The sequence below is a fragment of the Heterodontus francisci genome, chromosome 41 (assembly GCF_036365525.1).
Source record: "Heterodontus francisci isolate sHetFra1 chromosome 41, sHetFra1.hap1, whole genome shotgun sequence".
Lineage (NCBI taxonomy): Eukaryota > Metazoa > Chordata > Chondrichthyes > Heterodontiformes > Heterodontidae > Heterodontus > Heterodontus francisci.
In genome coordinates this window covers 37,460,633-37,483,427 of record NC_090411.1, presented here as the reverse complement: position 1 = coordinate 37,483,427, position 22,795 = coordinate 37,460,633, and the positions used below count along the sequence as shown (strand labels likewise).

The 22,795-nt window shown below is 54.0% G+C and overlaps 1 protein-coding gene and 1 long non-coding RNA gene across 2 annotated transcripts in view; one reads left to right on the top strand and one right to left on the bottom strand.

Moving 5' to 3' along the window:
* The window catches only part of LOC137353506 (uncharacterized), a 691,250-nt gene that overhangs the window by 26,776 nt on the left and 641,679 nt on the right, over nt 1-22,795 (bottom strand). The gene's annotated exons all lie outside the window — the stretch shown is intronic.
* On the top strand, nt 2,573-22,136 carry LOC137353505 (apoptosis regulator BAX-like). The gene is made up of 5 exons (XM_068019886.1): nt 2,573-2,618; nt 4,350-4,517; nt 5,851-5,986; nt 12,840-12,944; nt 16,797-22,136. Exons 1-5 carry the CDS (start codon nt 2,590-2,592, stop codon nt 16,890-16,892), a joined length of 534 nt encoding a protein of 177 aa, XP_067875987.1. The 5' UTR covers nt 2,573-2,589; the 3' UTR covers nt 16,893-22,136.

Here is a 22,795-nt window from a genome sequence, read left to right as displayed (position 1 = left end):
CCCCCCTCCCCACACCCCCTTCCCCACGGGCTGTTACCCCCCCCTCCCCACACCCCCTTCCCCAAGGGCTGTTGCCCCCCTCCCCACACCCCCTTCCCCAAGGGCTGTTGCCCCCCTCCCCACACCCCCTTCCCCAAGGGCTGTTGTCCCCCTCCCCACACCCCCTTCCCCACGAGGCTGTTGCCCCCCCTCCCCACACCCCCTTCCCCACGGGCTGTTGCCCCCCTCCCCCACACCCCTTCCCACGGGCTGTTACCCCCTCCCCACACCCCCTTCCCCCACGGGCTGTTACCCCCCTCCCCACACCCCCTTCCCCACGGGCTGTTACCCCCCTCCCCACACCCCCTTCCCCACGGGCTGTTACCCCCCTCCCCACACCCCCTTCCCCACGGGCTGTTACCCCCCTCCCCACACCCCCTTCCCCACTGGGCTGTTACCCCCCTCCCCACACCCCCTTCCCCACGGCTGTTACCCCCCTCCCCACACCCCCCTTCCCCACGGGCTGTTACCCCCCTCCTCCCCACACCCCCTTCCCCTCGGGCTGTTACCCCCCTCCCCACACCCCCCTTCCCCACGGGCTGTTACCCCCCCTCCCCACACCCCCTTCCCCACGGGCTGTTACCCCCCCTCCCACACCCCCTTCCCACGGGCTGTTACCCCCCTCCCCACACCCCCTTCCCACGGGCTGTTACCCCCCTCCCCACACCCCCTTCCCCACGGGCTGTTACCCCCCCTCCCCACACCCCCTTCCCCACGGGCTGTTACCCCCCTCCCCACACCCCCTTCCCCACGGGCTGTTACCCCCCTCCCCACACCCCCTTCCCCACGGGCTGTTACCCCCCTCCCCACACCCCCTTCCCCACGGGCTGTTACCCCCCTCCCCACACCCCCTTCCCCACGGCTGTTACCCCCCTCCCCACACCCCCTTCCCCACGGGCTGTTACCCCCCCTCCCCACACCCCCCTTCCCCACGGGCTGTTACCCCCCTCCCACACCCCTTCCCACGGGCTGTTACCCCCCTCCCCACACCCCCTTCCCCACGGGCTGTTACCCCCCTCCCCACACCCCCTTCCCCACGGGCTGTTACCCCCCTCCCCACACCCCCTTCCCCTCGGGCTGTTACCCCCCTCCCCACACCCCCTTCCCCTCGGGCTGTTACCCCCCTCCCCACACCCCCTTCCCCACGGGCTGTTACCCCCCTCCCCACACCCCCTTCCCCACGGGCTGTTACCCCCCTCCCCACACCCCCTTCCCCACGGGCTGTTACCCCCCTCCCCACACCCCCTTCCCCACGGGCTGTTACCCCCCTCCCCACACCCCCTTCCCCACGGGCTGTTACCCCCCCTCCCCACACCCCCTTCCCACGGGCTGTTACCCCCCTCCCCACACCCCCTTCCCCACGGGCTGTTACCCCCCTCCCCACACCCCCTTCCCCACGGGCTGTTACCCCCCTCCCCACACCCCCTTCCCCACGGGCTGTTACCCCCCCTCCCCACACCCCCTTCCCCACGGGCTGTTACCCCCCCTCCCCACACCCCCCTTCCCCACGGGCTGTTACCCCCCCCTCCCCACACCCCCTTCCCCACGGGCTGTTACCCCCCCTCCCCACACCCCCTTCCCCACGGGCTGTTACCCCCCCTCCCCACACCCCCTTCCCCACGGCTGTTACCCCCCCTCCCCACACCCCCTTCCCACGGGCTGTTACCCCCCCTCCCCACACCCCCTTCCCCACGGGCTGTTACCCCCCCTCCCCACACCCCCTTCCCCACGGGCTGTTACCCCCCCTCCCCACACCCCCTTCCCACGGGCTGTTACCCCCCCTCCCCACACCCCCTTCCCCACGGGCTGTTACCCCCCCTCCCCACACCCCCTTCCCCACGGGCTGTTACCCCCCCCCTCCCCACACCCCCCTTCCCCACGGGCTGTTACCCCCCCTCCCCACACCCCCTTCCCCACGGGCTGTTACCCCCCCTCCCCACACCCCCTTCCCCACGGGCTGTTACCCCCCCTCCCCACACCCCCTTCCCCACGGGCTGTTACCCCCCCTCCCCACACCCCCTTCCCCACGGGCTGTTACCCCCCCTCCCCACACCCCCTTCCCCAGCGGCTGTTACCCCCCCTCCCCACACCCCCTTCCCCACGGGCTGTTACCCCCCCTCCCCACACCCCCTTCCCCACGGGCTGTTACCCCCCCTCCCCACACCCCCTTCCCCACGGGCTGTTACCCCCCCTCCCCACACCCCCTTCCCCACGGGCTGTTACCCCCCCTCCCACACCCCCTTCCCCACGGGCTGTTACCCCCCCTCCCCACACCCCCTTCCCCACGGGCTGTTACACCCCCTCCCCAAACCCCCTTCCCCACGGGCTGTTACCCCCTCCCCAAACCCCTTTCCCACAGCTGTTACCCCCCTCCCCAAACCCCTTTCCCCACGGGCACTGCTGCTTCGGTCTGTAGGCTGTGCTTTTTCACAGATGAAGCTGCAGTACTAGATCATGCAGCTACACTCTCCTGCCATATTTGTGTTTACTGTTTGCTGCAGCATTCCCTAACATTGTGTTCCTCTTTCAGACCAAGTCAGTGAGCAGATCATGTGTACAGGAGCCACACTTCTGCGGGGGTAGGTGTCCGATTTGTTTTAATTTAATATTGCTCACCTGTTTTGTCCTCAGATAGTATGGGATCTGGAGTCTGGTTGTGGCAATTTTGTCGCTGAAAGGGTTAAGTAGAGATAAGTTGAGTTTTAGAAAAGCATCTCAGCAGAATTTAATAGGATGAGGGAAGAATAACAAGCTGCCTGGACGAAGGTCAGGATAAGGGAGTAAAGGCTGGAGCCAGGGGCCTCGAGGCCATGAAGTCAACTGTTTATAAAAGCAAAATACTGCGGATGCTGGAAATCTGAAATAAAAACAAGAAAATAAAAACACTCAGCAGGTCTGGCAGCATCTGTGGAAAGAGAAGCAGAGTTAACGTTTCGGGTCAGTGAACTGTTTCCTTGAATGTTAACGTAACGAGGAAACAAAGAGATAAAATCTTGGGATGGAGCCATCTGGTATGTGTATCGATAAGGCTGAGGAAGTGTGCTCATTAGAATGTGTAATCAGTCACCATCGTTTTAATTAAAATGAATGGTCAATCATATCAACCTTCAGTTGTTTAAACACATTGCATGACAAGAAATAGTCTATAAGTTGTGCTCCTGAATGTAAAGTTATAGAGTATTACCTCGGAATAGAGGCCTGCTTTAGGCCGGGAAAAGAACCTGACCGAACCACAGAGGGCCCGACCTGGCCCGAGTCCCTCCAATTTTGCCCTGAGCCCAACCCGACCCAAACCCGCCACTAGTCGGCCCGACCTGACCATCCCTTTACTTAAGTTCCTGTAAGAAGCTGCATCGCATGCTCGAGCTGTCATAGTGATGTCACTCGCTCACTGCGCAGACTCAGTTTCGTCCTGGACTCCCAGGTCAGGTAAGTTTTTAAAATAATTTTTAATACTTACCAGCAGAGCACTTACCGTGTGTGTCCGGCCCGACCCGACTCGATCCGGACTCGGCCCGACCCGCCCCGAGCCTGAAAGCCGGCCCCGGAAGATTGACCCTACCCGAATCCGACACACGTCGTCGGGTCCCATCGGGTTCGGGTCAGGTAGCAGGCCTCTACCTCGGAATACCCGAGGTGGTGTCTCTTCCTGCGTACGCTTGAATAAATCGATTGAACCTGTACCTGAGTTTTCTCGTGCGGTGATTGTCCCACAACAGCCACCAATCTAGCCTCAGATTCACCTAGTGCGGAGCTGATCTAAATAGGTGAGAGGTCAGTTTTAGTCTAATTGTTTTTGGGAAGAGTTTGTTCCTCTCTTACTCCAGCCTCGCCAGATTGATGCAAGTTCAGGAATAACTGACTTTCCCTTCAGCATTGCTCAGTCTGGATCCTTGCAGACTTTCCCAAAAGTAGGAATGTGGCATTGACCATTGACATGGCATGGCAGGAATTTTCCGGGATTCGCTCCCAGTCTTGAGCCTTGTTGTCAGGAACCAGATGATGACCAGCTGGTTCTCCAGAGGGAAAGAATTCTGGAAAATCTGGAGCAAGTCTCCTGGAATGGGATGTGCCTAATAAATGTTGATGTGTGGCCATTTCAGGATAACGTACCAATGACAGTTAGTGCCATTAGTTTTGTCACTGAGAACCAGGATTAATGCAGAGACTGCACTAACTGAGGAAATGGGCTGAGGGATGGGTTCAGGTGAAGAGCGAATGCTAGCAGAGGCTGATGGGCTGAATAGGCTCCTCCGGTGCTGAATTTCCATGATAACCCTGGGAGAATAATGAAGTTTTTAAAATTTCAGATTTATCATAGATCGGACAAATCGAGGTGCTGAAGGTTGTGAAAAGCCTTTAACCATCACGGAGCTTGGGGGTAAAGAAGATGAACTGTGTAACCCCGATGTAAAACGTCTTGGTGTTTGCCTGCGACAGATTGGGGACGAGCTCGATAGCAATGTGGAGTTGCAGAGGTGAGGCTGCAGCCCACTGACAGGTCATAGAGAGATACAGCATTGAAACAGGCCCTTTGGCCCACCGAGTCTGTGCTGACCAACAAGCACCCATTTATACTAATCCTGCATTAATCCCATAATCCCTACCACATCCCCACCATTCTCCTACTTACACTAGGGGTAATTTATAATGGCCAATTTACCTATCAACCTGCAAGTCTTTGGCTGTGGGAGGAAACCGGAGCACCCGGAGAAAACCCAGGCGGTCACAGGGAGAACTTGCAAACTCCGCACAGGCAGTACCCAGAACCGAACCCGGGTCGCTGGAGCTGTGAGGCTGCGGTGCTAACCACTGCGCCACCCAACTGCGTCCCTGGCCTGGGACCTAAGTTCAACACTTCATCTCATTACTAGTCAGTTTGATTGGTTTTTGTGTACACCATTGAGTGAATTGACTTTTAGTAGTAGGTCACTTGAGGAGGTGGAGGGAGGTGGGGTCTGCACTCGGCTGCCTGGACCCCCACCCAGCCAGCATATTGAAGAAACTTTAATCCCATCACTCTCGTGTTTGGGTTTGAGCCACTGAAACATAGAAAATAGGAGCAGGAGTAGGCCACTCGGCCCTTCGAGCCTGCTCCACCATTCATTATGATCATGGCTGATCATCCAACTCAGTAACCTGTTCCCGCTTTCACCCCATACCCTTTGATCCCTTTAAACCCAAGAGCTATATCTAACTCCTTCTTGAAAACATACAATGTTTTGGCCTCAACTGCTTTCTGTGGTAGCGAATTCCACAGGCTCACCACTCTGGGTGAAGAAATTTCTCCTCATCTCAGTCCTGAAAGGTTTACCCTGTATCCTTTGACTATGACCCCTGGTTCTGGACTCCCCCACCATCGGGAACATCCTTCCTACATGTTTGGGAAAGTGGGACCCTGTGAGATTTCAGTTTTCGGTTCTGCATAAAATGCTGCATTGGATAATGTTGGAGTCTGTAATTTCAAAACTCTACAAAACCACATCACTTAATAGGTGCAGAACTTTTCCAGTCTGTGTCCAGGAATCTGCTGCTCGCTAACCCTCAGTAACCTTGCGATAATCAGGTCCCAACAGTTAACCCTTCGACATAGAGGAAATTCAACATCAGCTGCTCAGTCTAGGAGCAAAATGCTAAAGTGAAGAACAGCAGTCACTGAATGCTGTAACAATGCAGCAGGTGTGATCTGATGCTCTCTGAATTGGCATAGCTGAATTTCTTAGCCCAGTTTCTGCCTTGCATCCTGTAATCTAGTCTATATGATGTTTATACTAGTCAGCCTGGTTAATTTGAGCTTTCTTCTGCACACAGGATGATTGACAACATTGGCACCCAGTGCCCCAAGGAAATGTTTTTCAGAGTGGCCAAGGAACAGTTTGCTGATGGAGTCATCAATTGGGGGAGAGTGGTGACTCTCTTCTACTTTGCATGCAAGCTTGTTGTGAAGGTATGACTACTTTCTGTGGGGATGGGCAGCACAGGCATTGATGTGGTGGCAAACTAACTATCCTGTACTCTGGCAGAATCCTGGGGCAGGGCTGCTCAGATGCAATATTGCAAGAGTGGCATCAAAAATATTCACCAAATGAAACTGGTAATAATTCCCAGAATACCTGGGGAAGGGAAGGTAACAACAGACACAAAACTGAGTCTAACCTGCATCTGAACTCTCCAGTGGAATTGAGCCATCAGATGTGGAGAAGAGGCAGAGCAGAGGGACAAACGGAGGATGGGAGTGGAAGGAATGTGCCGACCATCAACCACCCATTTATACTAATCCTACACTAAGCCCATATTCCTACCACATCTCCACCTGTCCCTATATTTTCCCTACCACCTACCTATACTAGGGGCAATTTCTAATGGCCAATTTACCTATCAACCTGCAAGTCTTTGGCATGTGGGAGGAAACCGGAGCACCCGGAGGAAAACCACGCAGACACAGGGAGAACTTGCAAACTCCACACAGGCAGTACCCGGAATTGAACCCGGGTCGCTGGAGCTGTGAGGCTGCGGTGCTCGCCACTGTGCCACCCGGAATGATCCCAGGTGTAAAGACGCTGAGCTGTGACAGAAAGTTAGAGAAGCATGAGCTCTAGAATCTAAAGAAAATGTTTAAATTCTGCAAATCTATCAGATCAAGCCAAAATATTACTTCAGAGTAAGCCAGGCTAAATCAGAATTTAATAAGTGTAACATAAATTTAAGATGGGTATTAGAATTCCTTTTATTACAATTGAGTCTGAGAATAATTGTCATTACAGCACAGAATGAAGCCATTCGGCCCATCGAGTCCATGCCAACTCTCTGGCCTGGAACAATCCAATCAGTACTATTGTCCCCGCTCTATCCCTGGAACCCAGCAGGTTTATTACACCCTTTAAAACTGTGTCATTAAGTATATTTTGCCTCTCCCTATCCCTTCTGCCAAAATGCATCACCTCACATTTGTCAGTATTAAATTCCATCTGCCACTTGTCTGCCCATTCTGCTAGCCTATCTATGTCCTGTTGCAGTCGATTTGTATTATCCTCATGGTTTGCCACTCCTCCAAGTTTGGTGTCATTAGCAAATTTTGAAATTTTACTCTATTCCAATATCCAAGTCATTAAAAAAATATATAGCAAAAAAAGCAGTGGTTTTAGGATCCTAGCACTGACCCTTGTGGAACACCACTATCTACCATCCTCCAGTCTGAAAAATAACCATTCACCACAACTCACTCTTTTCTGTCCTTAAGCCAATTTTTTATCCAAACTGACACTGACCCTCCAATGAGCCTCAATTTTATGGCCTTTTATGTGGCACTTTATCAAATGCTTTCTTAAATCTATATAGACAACATCCACCGCATTTCCCTTCAACCTTCTCTGTTACTTCATCAAAAAATTCAATTAATTCATGAAGCATGATCTGCCTTTTACAAATCTGTGCTGACTATCCTTAATTAACTCGAACCTCTTCAAGTGTCTGTTGATTTTTACCCCTAATTATTGTTTCTAAAACTTTACCCAGAATTGACTTTTACCGTCTAAAGGTACATAGTTTGCTGTGAGTGACGACCAGCCTACCCATCAGTGCACTGGCCTACAGGGTTATCTGTTACTGAGGTGAGTGACAGACCGGCCTGTGCCAGGGTTACCACCCTCCAGCATTGTCCTGGAGTCTGTTAGCAAGCTGGGAGTAAAATCATTGGGCCGTTAGAGAAAACTTATGCATTTTCTTTGAGCATTTTTGTTTAATAGTTATGAAAATATTGGAGATGGGGAAAAAGGCTGTACCATTAATAACCAAGAATCATCCAATCGGGTAACAGAGTTGCCCTCTTTCCTATTGGCTGAGAATAGGAGCATAGTGAGGATTTACATATCGGGTGACCAATGGTGAGAGCATGGGGGCGTGGCAGCTGAAGGTCATGTGATGAAACTTCCCAGGAAGTGTTGAACTTGAACTCGCTGTGGCCTCATTATCTAGTTGGCTACTTAAAGGAATCTGGTGCACGCACTAACTCAAATTCCAGGAGGCTGATTATTGAATAATTTTCAGAATACAATTTGGTTCAATAAAAGTCAGTCAGCTGTTGTGGAACAGAGATTAAAAGTTCCCTACAATTCTACAGCATCATAGTTTTCTCTTTCACATGGAACAGAGCCCCAGCAGAATATCAGTTATCCACACTGCTGGGTTCAACTAAGAGATGTGCACACAGTAGGAAAACTGGTGTAGAGAAACTCCCAATCCAAACCATTTCCCTCCAAGTGTTACAGTCTGGTGAGCAAAGTAACTGCAGACTTCATAGTACAGCACCAGGGCAAAGTTAATTGCACCAATCACTAAAGATTAATTTCTCAGATATGCTTCTGATAGATCATAAACAGCAGAGCTGAATAAAACAAGTTAATCCTGCCACCCACACACACCTCAGTGAAACAAATAGGAACTTGTCCAGAACAAGCAACGGCAGCTAGGCCTGTCGAAGCCCCTCTCCTGAGCCCACAACCCGCCCATCCAATCTCCTCCCCCGAGCCCCAAAACCCGCCCATCCAATCTCCTCCCCCGAGCCCCACAACCCACCCATCCAATCTCCTCCCCCGAGCCCCACAACCCGTCCATCCAATCTCCTCCCCCGAGCCCCACAACCCGCCCATCCAATCTCCTCCCCCGAGCCCGACAACTTTTCCATCCAAACCCCTCCCCCGAGCCCCACAACTTTTCCATCCAAACCCCTCCCCTGAGTCCCACAACCCGCCCATCCAAACCCCTCCCCCGAGCCCCACAACTTTTCCATTCAAACCCCTCCCTTGAGCCCCACAACCCACCCATCCAAACCCCTCCCCCGAGCCCCACAATTTTTCCATCCAATCTCCTCCCCCGAGCCCCACAACCCGCCCATCCAAACCCCTCCCCCGAGCCCCACAACTTTTCCATCCAATCTCCTCCCCCGAGCCCCACAACCCGCCCATCCAAACCCCTCTCCTGAGCCCCACAACCCACCATCCAAACCCCTTCCCCGAGGCGCACAACTTTTCCATCCAAACCCCTGCCTCGAGCCCCACGACTCTCCCATCTCCTCCCCCAGTCCCCCAATGATGCCAGACTTGGAGGAGTGGCAAACCGTAAGAATTATACCAATTGACTGCAACAGAACATAGGCTGGCAGGAGAGTGGCAATTTAATATAGAGAAATTTGAGGTGACGCATTTTGGCAGAAGGGATAGGGAGAGGCAATATAGACTAAATGGCACAGTTCTAAAGAGTGTGCAGGAACAGAGGGACCTGGGGGTTCATGTGCACTGATCTTTGAAGGTGGCAGGACATAGTGAGAGAGTGGTTAGCAAAGCATATGGGATTTGGGCTTCATAAATAGAGGCATTGAGTACAAAAACACAGAAGTTATGCTGAACCTTTATAAAAGCTCTAGTTATGGCCATAACTAGAGTATTGCGTCCAGTTCTGGTCACCACACCTTAGGAAGGATGTGAGGGTCCCTGAGAAGGTGCAGAGGAGATTTACCAGAATAGTTCCAGGAATGAGGGATTTTAGCTACAAGGTTAGATTGGAGAAGTTGGGGTGGCTGTTCTTGGAGAAAAGGAGATTGAGGGGAGATTTGATAGATTCCCAGATGTGGGCGTCGCTGGCTTGGCCAGCATTTATTGCCCATCGCTAATTGCCCTTGAGAAGGTGGTGGTGAGCTGCCTTCTTAAACAACTGCAGTCCTTGGGGTGTAGATACACCCACAGTGCTGTTAGGAAGGGAGCTCCAGGATTTTGACCCAGCGACAGTGAAGGAATGGCGATATTGTTCCAAGTCAGGATGGTGTGTGACTTGGAGGGGAACTTGCAGGTGGTGGTGTTCCCATGCATCTGCTCCCTTGTCTTCTAGGTGGTAGAGGTCGTGGGTTTGGAAGGTACTGTCTAAGGAGCCTTGGTGAGTTGCTGCATTGCAATTTGTAGATGGTACACAGTCCTGCCACTGTGCGTTGGTAATGAAGGGAGTGAACGTTTAAGGTGGTGGAGGGGGTGCCAAGCAAGTAGGCTGCTTTGTCTTGGATGATGTCGAGCTTCTTGAGTGATGTTGGAGCTGCACCCAGCCAGGCAAGTGGAGAGTATCACATCACACTCCCGACTTGTGCCTTGTCAATGGTGGACAGGAGTTGGGGAGACAGAAGGTGAGTTACATGCCGCAGAATGCCCAGCCTCTGACCTGCTCTTGTCGGCACAGTATTTATGTGGCTGGTCCAGTTCAGTTTCTGGTCAATGGTAACCCCCGGGATGTTGATAGTGGAAGATTCAGCGATGGTAATACCATTGAACATCAAGGGGAGATGGTTAGATTCTCTCTTCTTTGCGATGGTCACTGCCTGGCGCTTATGTGGTGCAAATGTTACTTGCCACTTATCAGTCCAAACCTGGATGTTGTCCATGTCTTGCTGCATCTGGACATGGGCTGCTTCAGTGTCTGAGGAGTCGTGAATGGTGCTGAACATTGTGCAATCATCAGAGAACATCCCCACTTCTGACCTTATGATGGAGGGAAGGTCATTGATGAAGAAGTTGAAGATGGTTGGACCTAGGACACTAGTTTTAGTTTAGTCTTGTTTAGAGATACAGCACTGAAACAGGCCCTTCGGCCCACCGAGTCTGTGCCGACCATCAACCACCCATTTATACTAATCCTACACTAATTCCATATTCCTACCACATCCCCACCTGTCCCTATATTTCCCTACCACCTACCTATACTAGGGGCAATTTATAATGGCCAATTTACCTATCAACCTGCAAGTCTTTGGCATGTGGGAGGAAACCGGAGCACCCGGAGAAAACCCACACAGACACAGGGAGAACTTGCAAACTCCACACAGGCAGTACCCAGAATTGAACCCGGGTCACTGGAGCTGTGAGGCTGTGGTGCTAACCACTGTGCCGCCCCTACCCTGAGGAACTCTTGCAGTGATGTCCTGGGACTGAGATGATTGACCTCCAACAACCACAACCATCTTCCTTTGCGCTAGGTCTGACTCCAACCGGTGGAGAGGTTTCCCCCGATTCCCATTGACTTCAGTTTTGCTAGGGCTCCTTGATGCTATACTCAGTCAAATGCTGCCTTGATGTCAAAGGCAGTCACTCTTACCTCACCTCTGGAGTTCAGCTCTTTTGTCCATGTTTGAACCAAGGCTGTAATGCTTTCATGTCACGGTTGCAAGCATCCTTGAAGTGGAGCTTTGGGCGCCCCACTGATCGTCTGGCCCCGGCTACCTCAACATACAGAAGGTCCTTGAGTACGAAACCATCTTTCATCCTGCAGACGTGTCCGATCCACCGAAGTCACCTCTGTTTGATTAGTGCCAACACACTTGGGATCTCTGCCTGTGAGAGGACTGTGACATTTGTGATTTTGTCCTGCCAGGATATACCCATAATGCACCGCAGACAGTGAAGGTGGAAATTATTGAGCTTCTTTTCCTGGTTGCTGCGTCGCTCATGTTTCACAGTCATACAGCAAGATGCTGAGAACACAGGGCTGATAAACCATCAGCTTGGTCTTAAGGGTCAGCTTGGTGTTGTCCCATGCGTGTTTCGCGAGTCAGCCAAAGGTGGTAGCTGCTTTTCCTATGTGTGTATCAAGCTGTATGTCAAGGGACAGATTGTCCATCACCACGGACCCAAGGTAGCGGAATTTGCATACCACTTCCAGTGGGATGTCGTTTACTGTGATCTGTTTTAGTATTCTGTGGGCTAACCAAGATGGCTCCTGGGCAGTCAGCTCACTGGGGAGCTCCTCGCTGTTCACGTCTATCCGTGGCCATCTGATGTCATTTGTTGCTCTTTCTCCCCATTAAATCCTCTCTTCTGCTGTTTATGTTCCCTGGATTCTAACAGTGGATGCATTTTTGGCTCAGACTTCAAGTTAACTGTTAGTTTAAACAGCCTCTGTCTGATGGTACAAACCTCATCCCCAGACCTTACCCTGTGAGCTCTGGTAAAGATCTGGATTAAGATCTGGATGGGATTTCCTGGCTTCATTGGACATCAAGATCACATTACTGCGCTGGATTACATTGGAACAAATGTAAGACTCTGCTTCCGTCTATAATCGACCATTTTTTCCTGACCTGTGAGCTGTGGAAAAGATCTGGAAAAATCTAGATCTTCTTTCAAACTTGACTTCAAATTCCTGGTCATCACTCAACATCAAGAAGATGTTTCTGCTCCGGACCAAGCTGGTTATAATGTAAGACCCAGCTTCTGTCTCTGATATGCTGCTCTTTTATATTTGAAGTGACTTTGATCAGTTTAAAGTGCAAGGACCATGGGACACGGATTTAAGGTTTTGGGCCAGAGGTGCAGGAGAGATGTGAGAAAGAACTTTTTTTACACAGTAAGTGGTAATGACCTGGAACTCGCTGCCCAGGAAGGTGGTGGAAGCGGAGACCATCAATGATTTCAAAAGGAAATTGGATGGGCACTTGAAGGAAATAAACTTGCAGGGCAACAGGGATCGAGTGGGGGAATGAGACTGTTTGGATTCCTGTAGGGAGAGCTGGCATAGACTCAGTGGACTGAATGGCCTCCTGTACCATAAATGAATCTATGACTCTTAAGTTCAAAAGCGAGTCTTCCAGTTGACTAGCCTCTTGATTTCTGTTGTGCTTCTCACTGAATATCTGCACGCTGCACTTAACCAAATGTCTGTTGCTTGAGTCTGTTTGCAGTAAGTTTCCCTCTGGAAGGGCCATGCTGTAGCTACCTGAAATATCGCTTTAAGGTATCTGATGATTGGTTTATAATTATTTGTAGGCCATGTGCCAGAAGATTCCAGAACTAATCCAAACTATAATCAGCTGGACTATGGAATATATCCAGGAAAATATTCTGCGGTGGATTCGGGACCACGGGGGTTGGGTGAGCGTTCATACCTGCATTTGTTTCTGTGGGATTTAAGTGATATTATTTAGTGCTGTGCTGTGGATATCCTTCCTACAGTGTAGTTCACAATAGACTTGTGTCGGGCTAGCATTACTAGCCCCGATGCTGAAATGTGGATCCTCCAACATTACATCTGAATTGTTCGCTGTGGCGTGTGTTGGGACACAGTGGCTTAAAGACAGATGAGTACTGTTCAGCACGTCTGTCACTTGGGTCGGCAGCAATGGAAGCAGAACTCCCTGAACACTGAAATAGTGCCATTGATATTTTATATCCACCCAAGAGGTCAAACAGCCTTCAATTAACACCTCATCCAAAAGATGGCGCTCCCTCTGCGCTGACCCTCCCGCTGTGCGGCGCTCCCTCTGCGCTGGCCCTCCCGCCGTGCGGCGCTCCCTCTGCGCTGGCCCTCCCGCCGTGCGGCGCTCCCTCTGCGCTGGCCCTCCCGCCGTGCGGCGCTCCCTCAGCGCTGGCCCTCCCGCCGTGCGGCGCTCCCTCAGCGCTGGCCCTCCCGCCGTGCGGCGCTCCCTCAGCGCTGGCCCTCCCGCCGTGCGGCGCTCCCTCAGCGCTGGCCCTCCCGCCGTGCGGCGCTCCCTCAGCGCTGGCCCTCCCGCCGTGCGGCGCTCCCTCAGCGCTGGCCCTCCCGCCGTGCGGCGCTCCCTCAGCGCTGGCCCTCCCGCCGTGCGGCGCTCCCTCAGCGCTGGCCCTCCCGCCGTGCGGCGCTCCCTCAGCGCTGGCCCTCCCGCCGTGCGGCGCTCCCTCAGCGCTGGCCCTCCCGCCGTGCGGCGCTCCCTCAGCGCTGGCCCTCCCGCCGTGCGGCGCTCCCTCAGCGCTGGCCCTCCCGCCGTGCGGCGCTCCCTCAGCGCTGGCCCTCCCGCCGTGCGGCGCTCCCTCAGCGCTGGCCCTCCCGCCGTGCGGCGCTCCCTCAGCGCTGGCCCTCCCGCCGTGCGGCGCTCCCTCAGCGCTGGCCCTCCCGCCGTGCGGCGCTCCCTCAGCGCTGGCCCTCCCGCCGTGCGGCGCTCCCTCAGCGCTGGCCCTCCCGCCGTGCGGCGCTCCCTCAGCGCTGGCCCTCCCGCCGTGCGGCGCTCCCTCAGCGCTGGCCCTCCCGCCGTGCGGCGCTCCCTCAGCGCTGGCCCTCCCGCCGTGCGGCGCTCCCTCAGCGCTGGCCCTCCCGCCGTGCGGCGCTCCCTCAGCGCTGGCCCTCCCGCCGTGCGGCGCTCCCTCAGCGCTGGCCCTCCCGCCGTGCGGCGCTCCCTCAGCGCTGGCCCTCCCGCCGTGCGGCGCTCCCTCAGCGCTGGCCCTCCCGCCGTGCGGCGCTCCCTCAGCGCTGGCCCTCCCGCCGTGCGGCGCTCCCTCAGCGCTGGCCCTCCCGCCGTGCGGCGCTCCCTCAGCGCTGGCCCTCCCGCCGTGCGGCGCTCCCTCAGCGCTGGCCCTCCCGCCGTGCGGCGCTCCCTCAGCGCTGGCCCTCCCGCCGTGCGGCGCTCCCTCAGCGCTGGCCCTCCCGCCGTGCGGCGCTCCCTCAGCGCTGGCCCTCCCGCCGTGCGGCGCTCCCTCAGCGCTGGCCCTCCCGCCGTGCGGCGCTCCCTCAGCGCTGGCCCTCCCGCCGTGCGGCGCTCCCTCAGCGCTGGCCCTCCCGCCGTGCGGCGCTCCCTCAGCGCTGGCCCTCCCGCCGTGCGGCGCTCCCTCAGCGCTGGCCCTCCCGCCGTGCGGCGCTCCCTCAGCGCTGGCCCTCCCGCCGTGCGGCGCTCCCTCAGCGCTGGCCCTCCCGCCGTGCGGCGCTCCCTCAGCGCTGGCCCTCCCGCCGTGCGGCGCTCCCTCAGCGCTGGCCCTCCCGCCGTGCGGCGCTCCCTCAGCGCTGGCCCTCCCGCCGTGCGGCGCTCCCTCAGCGCTGGCCCTCCCGCCGTGCGGCGCTCCCTCAGCGCTGGCCCTCCCGCCGTGCGGCGCTCCCTCAGCGCTGGCCCTCCCGCCGTGCGGCGCTCCCTCAGCGCTGGCCCTCCCGCCGTGCGGCGCTCCCTCAGCGCTGGCCCTCCCGCCGTGCGGCGCTCCCTCAGCGCTGGCCCTCCCGCCGTGCGGCGCTCCCTCAGCGCTGGCCCTCCCGCCGTGCGGCGCTCCCTCAGCGCTGGCCCTCCCGCCGTGCGGCGCTCCCTCAGCGCTGGCCCTCCCGCCGTGCGGCGCTCCCTCAGCGCTGGCCCTCCCGCCGTGCGGCGCTCCCTCAGCGCTGGCCCTCCCGCCGTGCGGCGCTCCCTCAGCGCTGGCCCTCCCGCCGTGCGGCGCTCCCTCAGCGCTGGCCCTCCCGCCGTGCGGCGCTCCCTCAGCGCTGGCCCTCCCGCCGTGCGGCGCTCCCTCAGCGCTGGCCCTCCCGCCGTGCGGCGCTCCCTCAGCGCTGGCCCTCCCGCCGTGCGGCGCTCCCTCAGCGCTGGCCCTCCCGCCGTGCGGCGCTCCCTCAGCGCTGGCCCTCCCGCCGTGCGGCGCTCCCTCAGCGCTGGCCCTCCCGCCGTGCGGCGCTCCCTCAGCGCTGGCCCTCCCGCCGTGCGGCGCTCCCTCAGCGCTGGCCCTCCCGCCGTGCGGCGCTCCCTCAGCGCTGGCCCTCCCGCCGTGCGGCGCTCCCTCAGCGCTGGCCCTCCCGCCGTGCGGCGCTCCCTCAGCGCTGGCCCTCCCGCCGTGCGGCGCTCCCTCAGCGCTGGCCCTCCCGCCGTGCGGCGCTCCCTCAGCGCTGGCCCTCCCGCCGTGCGGCGCTCCCTCAGCGCTGGCCCTCCCGCCGTGCGGCGCTCCCTCAGCGCTGGCCCTCCCGCCGTGCGGCGCTCCCTCAGCGCTGGCCCTCCCGCCGTGCGGCGCTCCCTCAGCGCTGGCCCTCCCGCCGTGCGGCGCTCCCTCAGCGCTGGCCCTCCCGCCGTGCGGCGCTCCCTCAGCGCTGGCCCTCCCGCCGTGCGGCGCTCCCTCAGCGCTGGCCCTCCCGCCGTGCGGCGCTCCCTCAGCGCTGGCCCTCCCGCCGTGCGGCGCTCCCTCAGCGCTGGCCCTCCCGCCGTGCGGCGCTCCCTCAGCGCTGGCCCTCCCGCCGTGCGGCGCTCCCTCAGCGCTGGCCCTCCCGCCGTGCGGCGCTCCCTCAGCGCTGGCCCTCCCGCCGTGCGGCGCTCCCTCAGCGCTGGCCCTCCCGCCGTGCGGCCCTCCCTCAGCGCTGGCCCTCCCGCCGTGCGGCCCTCCCTCAGCGCTGGCCCTCCCGCCGTGCGGCCCTCCCTCAGCGCTGGCCCTCCCGCCGTGCGGCCCCTCCCTCTGCGCTGGCCCTCCCTCAGCGCTGACCCTCCCTCAGCGCTGACCCTCCCGCCGTGCGGCGCTCCCTCAGCGCTGACCCTCCCGCCGTGCGGCGCTCCCTCAGCGCTGACCCTCCCTCAGCGCTGACCCTCCCGCCGTGCGGCGCTCCCTCAGCGCTGACCCTCCCTCAGCGCTGACCCTCCCGCCGTGCGGCGCTCCCTCAGCGCTGACCCTCCCACACTGCGGCGCTCCCTCAGCGCTGACCCTCCCACACTGCGGCGCTCCCTCAGCGCTGACCCTCCCACACTGCGGCGCTCCCTCAGTGTGGATTGCATAGCTGGAGTGGGGCTTGAACCTTTGACCTTCTGACCCACAGAAGGAGGCAGTTTGGCCCATCGAGTCTCTGCCAGCTCTTCACAAAGCTATGCAGTCAGTCCCACTCACCAGCTCGATCCCCGTAGCTACTATTGGTTCTTTGTGCTGTCCCTGAAGTAACTTCTTTGAGGCATTTAGGAATACAGCGCAATGGAAATTTCTCCTCATTTTGTCTAACCCATTTTTGGTGGCTTTGTTTCACAGGAAGCTCTCTTGGGCACACCAACTTGGCAGACCATCACCATCTTCACTCTGGGAGTTATCACCACTCTGGTGGTGGTGCGATTGAAATCTTCCTAGAGCAGAGCCCAAAGGAGCAGCAGAGGAGGGCACATTGGTGTGAAGGGGCCCTGCTGAGAGTGGCTTGAAGCAGCCATCGACCATCTCCTCAACGAGGTCCTGGAGCAGATTCCAGCAATTTGAGTTCATTTCTTCTACCGATTAGGCAGATGCCCTTTGGCCGCATTGCCTGGGAATGGGGGGTTTGGGGGGTTACCCTGTGACCAGGGGTTCCGTGTGGTTTCACTATGTGGAGATGGTTTTTGTGCAGAATAATAGGTGTCTTTAACACCTTGGTTGTGAGTTCATCGTAAACTGCACGTGCTTTATCAGGGTAATTGGAGAAGGGGGAAGCGGCAGGGGCAGAATCGTTTTTGCTGCCAGCTATCCACATTCTGTGGTATTTTGTTTCTTACAGACAGTCTTTCTATATGTAGAGATGCACTGTATGTGTTAAAGTCACTTTATTATATGTGAAAGGCTGACGAAGCTGGTGAAGTCAGCTCTGACCTGGAGCAGTATGAGTGCTGATTGTATCCCGGCTTTGATTAGCAATAAACTGTCTGTTTTATAAGGCATGTGGAGACTCAGCTGCTATTAAGAGGTCCCAGCTTCACATCAACAGAACACATTCCTATCGATGAGTTCTAACCCTCTGTGTCTGCTGCTTTCTTCATGCAGTGTTAGGCTGCTGTGCATTCGTATGTTGTGCAAAGTGAGGGAGCCATCTTAGAATGCAGGTGAGCATAAAGGATCTTGTGCATGGTGTGAAATGATCAACAGTCACATGCACTTTGCCTTTTAGTTTTTGCACAGGAAGCGGAGAGTCTTGCCTTATTGTGATCTGGGACATGAGGGATGGGAATTCAGGTGGTTGGCTGTGGCTGGACCATTTGTTCACTGGCTATTGCCTTTTTCAGATAATTTTTTTTTAAAATCGCCAACAGAGGAGGCATTTTAACCAGCTGTGATGTTCCTGACACTGGGAACAATTGAGAATTTTGCACTTTACTGCTGAAATGTGCATTTACTTACAGTGAATAAGCAAGTCATAGAGTCTTACAGTACAGAAGGAGCCATTCAGCCCATCGAGTTTCTGCTGGCTCTCCGCAGAGCAATCCAGTCAGTCCCATTCCCCCACTCTATCCCCATAACCCTGCAAGTTTCTTTCTTTAAAGTGCCCATCCAGTTTACTTCTGAAATCATTGATTGTCTCTGCTTCCATCACCCTCGTGGGCAGCGAGTTTCAGGTCATTACCACTCGCTGTGTTAAAAAAGTTCTTTCTCACCTCCCCCGTGCATCTCTTGCCCAAAACCTTAAATCTGTGTCCCCTAGTCCTTGTACGATCAGCTAATGGGAACAACTTTTCTTTGTCTACCTTATCTAAACCTGTTGTATTCTTGTACACCTCTATCAGATCTCCCCTCAATCTCCTTTGCTTCAAGGAGAACAACCCGAGCTTCTCCAACCTAACCTTGTAACTAAAATCCCCCATCCCTGGAACCATTCTGGTAAATCTCCTCTGCACCCTCTCAAGAATCCTCACATCCTTCCTAAAATGTGGTGACCAAACCTGGATGCAATACTCTAGTTGTGGCCTAACCAGAGCTTTATAAAGGTTCAGTATAACTTCCCTACTTTTGTACTCAGTACCTCTATTTATGAAGCCCAAGGTCACATATACTTTGCTAACTACCCTTTCAATATGTCCTGCCAGCTTCAAAGATCGATGCACATGAATCCCCAGGTCCCTCTGTTCCTGCATGCTCTTTAGAACTGTGCCATTTACTCTGTATTGCCTCTCCCTATCCTTTTTGCCAAAATGCATCACCTCACACTTCTCTGTATTAAATTCCATCTGCCACTCGTCTACCCAACTGTCAAAGTGTGCAGTAATAGTGTGCTGATATTTTTTGAACATTGTTGGATAGTCGCAGCTTAGGGCTACAATGGCACTGAATTAACCCAGTACTGGGGTAGGGATTCATTTCCAACTTAATGTTTGGTCCCTCCTCCTTAACTCCTTGTTTCAAAGAAAAAACCAACTTTAGAATGTGAAGCAAAAATGTTGCCTGGTAGAGCAGTGGGATGCATCGTCTGCTCTGCTTGTTTCTGCCCTGCCGGCCCCACTGTTCCCCTGCCCTGCCCATTCCTGCCCTGCCGGGGAGGGGGAAATTCGGAGCTGATGCTAGCGTACATGAGCCAGGCCTAGGAGTTGGAGTCCGTGTTCTGGTATTCCAACTGCTGTACATCTGTGATGAGGATAGTTATTGAGGGTCGGGGCAGGATTATAATGGCTTAAGATTGTGTGAACTCATTTCCCTTTTCTACTTTTGATCGGATTACAGGGGGAAGTGGGGTGGGGGGGGGGGTGTGCTCAGTCGTCACTGGGGGGAGGGGGAAGTGTTCTAGCACAGACTTGTCAACTGAAATAAGAGTTAGATGTTTTGCTTCATCAGTGCAGGCAGCTGTTAGGCACCCAGATAATTTGCTGTGTGAAAGGTAAAGGTACTAGGTGTCCAATCAATTGCAAATCTGTGCAGTTACTTCACCTGTTTAAAGCCATTTGTTCATCCCAGAATGGGCAACCAGTGCCCTCCTGGGTCAGTTCGTGCCTTAGTGTGCTGTCCCTTCCTGGGTCAAGTCCATATGTCAGTATGCTCTTTCCTCCTGGGACAGTTGGTGCCTGTCTGAATGCAGATTTCATGGTTGTTTGTCTCAGTCAGTGATACTGTCACTTTGTGAAACAGAAGGCTATGGTTTCAAACCCTATTCAAACACTCCAGTGTAATACCAAAAGAATGCAGCATTGTCAGAGAAACTGTCTGCCTTTTACAGTGGATGACAGAGATCTGTTGGCACTGACCAAAGAGCAAGATACTCTCCCAATGTCCCATCTTTCCAGCAGTGTCTGTTTTTATGGCTTTCTAAAAGAGGATTTTGTATGGTGCTATAATATTGAACCTTTAAATATAATTTCCAAATAGGTCAGAGTGAGGTGAGACACCGCTGTGGTTCATCTTCCTGTTCTTAGCCTATTGTGCACTTTTGAGATTTCAAGCAACAATCTGCCCTTGTCTGTGAAAACCAACTTCAGTGCCTTGCCCACTCTTGGATATGCCTTCCTCAGATGGGCATGGCTCATGCCAAAGGGTAAGGTCACGAGGACTCAGATCTTGCTCCCTCTGCCAATCATCCTCAATGGACAGGGCTAAGGGGATTGTCATTGGGCTTTCTTGGTTGGATGGAACTGAGATTGGGCCTTGAGTTTTCTGTGGAGAATCTTGCAGTGCTGTGGTTCAAGGAATCTGTGCCATGCTGGTGATCAAATAGGAGATGTCTTGATAGAAAGAATGATAACTCTGCCTAACAGTAGTGAATCTGTCATTTTAAATGTTTTTAATTACAGAACCAACACAAGCCTTTATTCCTACTGGACACTGGGAGCTGAATTATTTCCTCAGCCTTTTGTGTACAACACATTAACTGTAACTTAGTGAAACATTGGCAGGAATTGATTGAAATAGTCCTGTGTGATTGTTTAAGCATTTGAAGGTCTGAAGCTGAACTGAGATCCCTTGTGGGTATATCCATATATTGCTGGGTATATCGAGCACAAGATGCCTCTTCCTGACGCCTTTATCTTCTACGTGTTAAATTGATTCAGGTCAGTGTGCTCAGTCCAATCATTTCGTTAGGTAAATGATGCAAAAATATATCTGTTGCCTTTGATATATGAGCAGTGATTGCAGTCCAGTACTCCCTGTAAGATGAGTCTATCCACTAAACCACGTGGTGTGTAGCCATCATTACACACATATCTTACCCAGACTATGGTAAATCTAGGGGGTGGAGAACCTCCAGATGGTGTGGAGGGGGTGAGAACTCATGGGTCAGGCTTGGGTGAGATGGGTGAAAAACCCCGTTTGTCAACTGTCTTATTGATAGTCGGGTGTCCTGTCTGCATCAATTTATTTACAGGTCTGCTCTTCGGGAGCAAATGAATTTTGTTCTTGTTGACCTCTGTTCCCATATTTTTAACCATTGGGAAACCTTTGAACCAGGCCCCTTGAGGATTTCATTTTTGGTGCAGTTTTTGACTTGTGAATTAGACTTGGCCTGCAGTGGCTTGTCCTGTGTTGTGTGTCACTTGCTTTGCTCTCTGCATATAGTGCCTTGCTGTTGAACCTGCCCCAGACATTGGATCAGTGATTGAGAGGAGTGAGTCTTATCTCGTGATTTTGTTTAAAAGTACTAGATAACAGCTTTGGTGCCCTAATTTCCCTTTGTGAGGATAATTTTCAGATTATCTTTGACATGTCCTAACTCTGTGATTTTATAATTGTGTTAAAATGTGTGTTTGGTTCTGGGTGGCTGAATACACAGTAAAAGCACTGACTGGTAGATCCACAGCTTGCTGTAAAGAATAGTTTAGGAATGGGGGCAAACACTGGTATAGTTGGAGTCAGATCTATTATCAATTTCCAAAATATTTTACCCCTTTTTTATAATGTACAGTTCTCCCCATGATATATTTCTCACCATCTCAGGTATGGCTGCATCCTCCATTTCTACCCCCCCAACTTTGAACATGTGCTGGGCTGGGGAGGTGGGTGGGGGGTGGGGGGGGGGGGGGAGGGTTGCTAACTGTGCCCCATTTTACCACAGTTTCAAGCTGATCTCTGGATCTCTTCTGTTACCACGACTAAAATGAGGAGTTTGCATAGATGGGGTCAAATCCAGAACCCTCCTGGTTGGCAGGTGGTGCAGACATCACCCCTTTTTTAAATACCTTGTATTCTAACACTCCTTGACCATTTGTAAAATACCTGCCAACTGCTGTTGAGGTGACTGTGACCCAACACTAACAGTAATTTGGGTTAATAAAAACAAGAAATGCTGGAAGTACTCAGCAGGACTGGCAGCGTCTGTGGAGAGAGAAATGGAGTTAACATTCTGCAGTATTTTGCTTTTATTTTAGTAATTTGGGGTTGTTGCACTGTGCTGTGGTTTCACTATTCAGCACCCTGTGTATGTGGTATAATGTCTTCAGGTTGAAACGTAAAAGCTTTTAATGTATCATGCAGAGGAGTATGAGTGAAAACATTTCTTTAGGATTCGTCAACAGGGCAAGTGTCCCAAAAATTCTCCTTTTATCTTTTCTTCATGCTGTTAATATAAATCACAACTCGAATGTCATCAAAGGGCTGTTTTTTCTACTGTGGTAAATTCCTTTTATTTCAGAATAAATAACTTGAAAAGAAGTGGTTTTGAGTATTTCCTTTAGCTTCCCTTGTGTCGTGTTATTCCTGCATGTTTCCTAGTGTTCATTCCCCAAATATCAGTACTAGCAAGCTGTTCCCAGGCATGTCTATCCTGCAATTTGTGCTTGGAAGGGGGAGAACTCCACCAACAGACCGCACACAGGGCAGTTATATAAAATGCAGCTGGTGGCTCTGGAAGATTTCACATTGCAGGGAATTCAAGACACTTCAAAGCAACAGACTTGTAAAATTGGCGGATGCTGGGGCAGGGCAAGCATTCCTGATAAGGATGGTGCGATGTGGGGTTAGTGGTCATTGAGGCTACTGGATAAAGCACGGGTTAGACACAGCTCCCACTACAGTGACACATCAAACACTCCTGGGCTAGGTATAGAATGAGCTAGATACAGAGTAAAGCTCCCACTGCATCTTTGCATTACAGGAAGGATGTGATCACGTGAGAGAGGGTACAGAGGAGATTTATCAGCATATTGCCAGGAATGGAGAATTGGATAGGCTGGGGTTGTTTTCTTTACAACAGAGGAAGCTGAGGGGAGATATAATTGAGGTCTATAAAATTAAAAGGCCCTAGATAGAATGGCTAGGAAGGACCTACCACCCTTAGCAGAGAGGTCAATAACCGGGGGGCATAGAGTTGA

Bases quoted from the DNA above. Each gene is read 5' to 3' on its own strand.
- LOC137353505 (XM_068019886.1), top strand. From the start codon at position 2,590: ATGTGTACAGGAGCCACACTTCTGCGGGG. The intron at 5,987-12,839 runs GTATGACTACTT...AATTATTTGTAG, and splicing joins CATGCAAGCTTGTTGTGAAG to GCCATGTGCCAGAAGATTCC. The intron at 12,945-16,796 runs GTGAGCGTTCAT...TTTGTTTCACAG, and splicing joins TTCGGGACCACGGGGGTTGG to GAAGCTCTCTTGGGCACACC.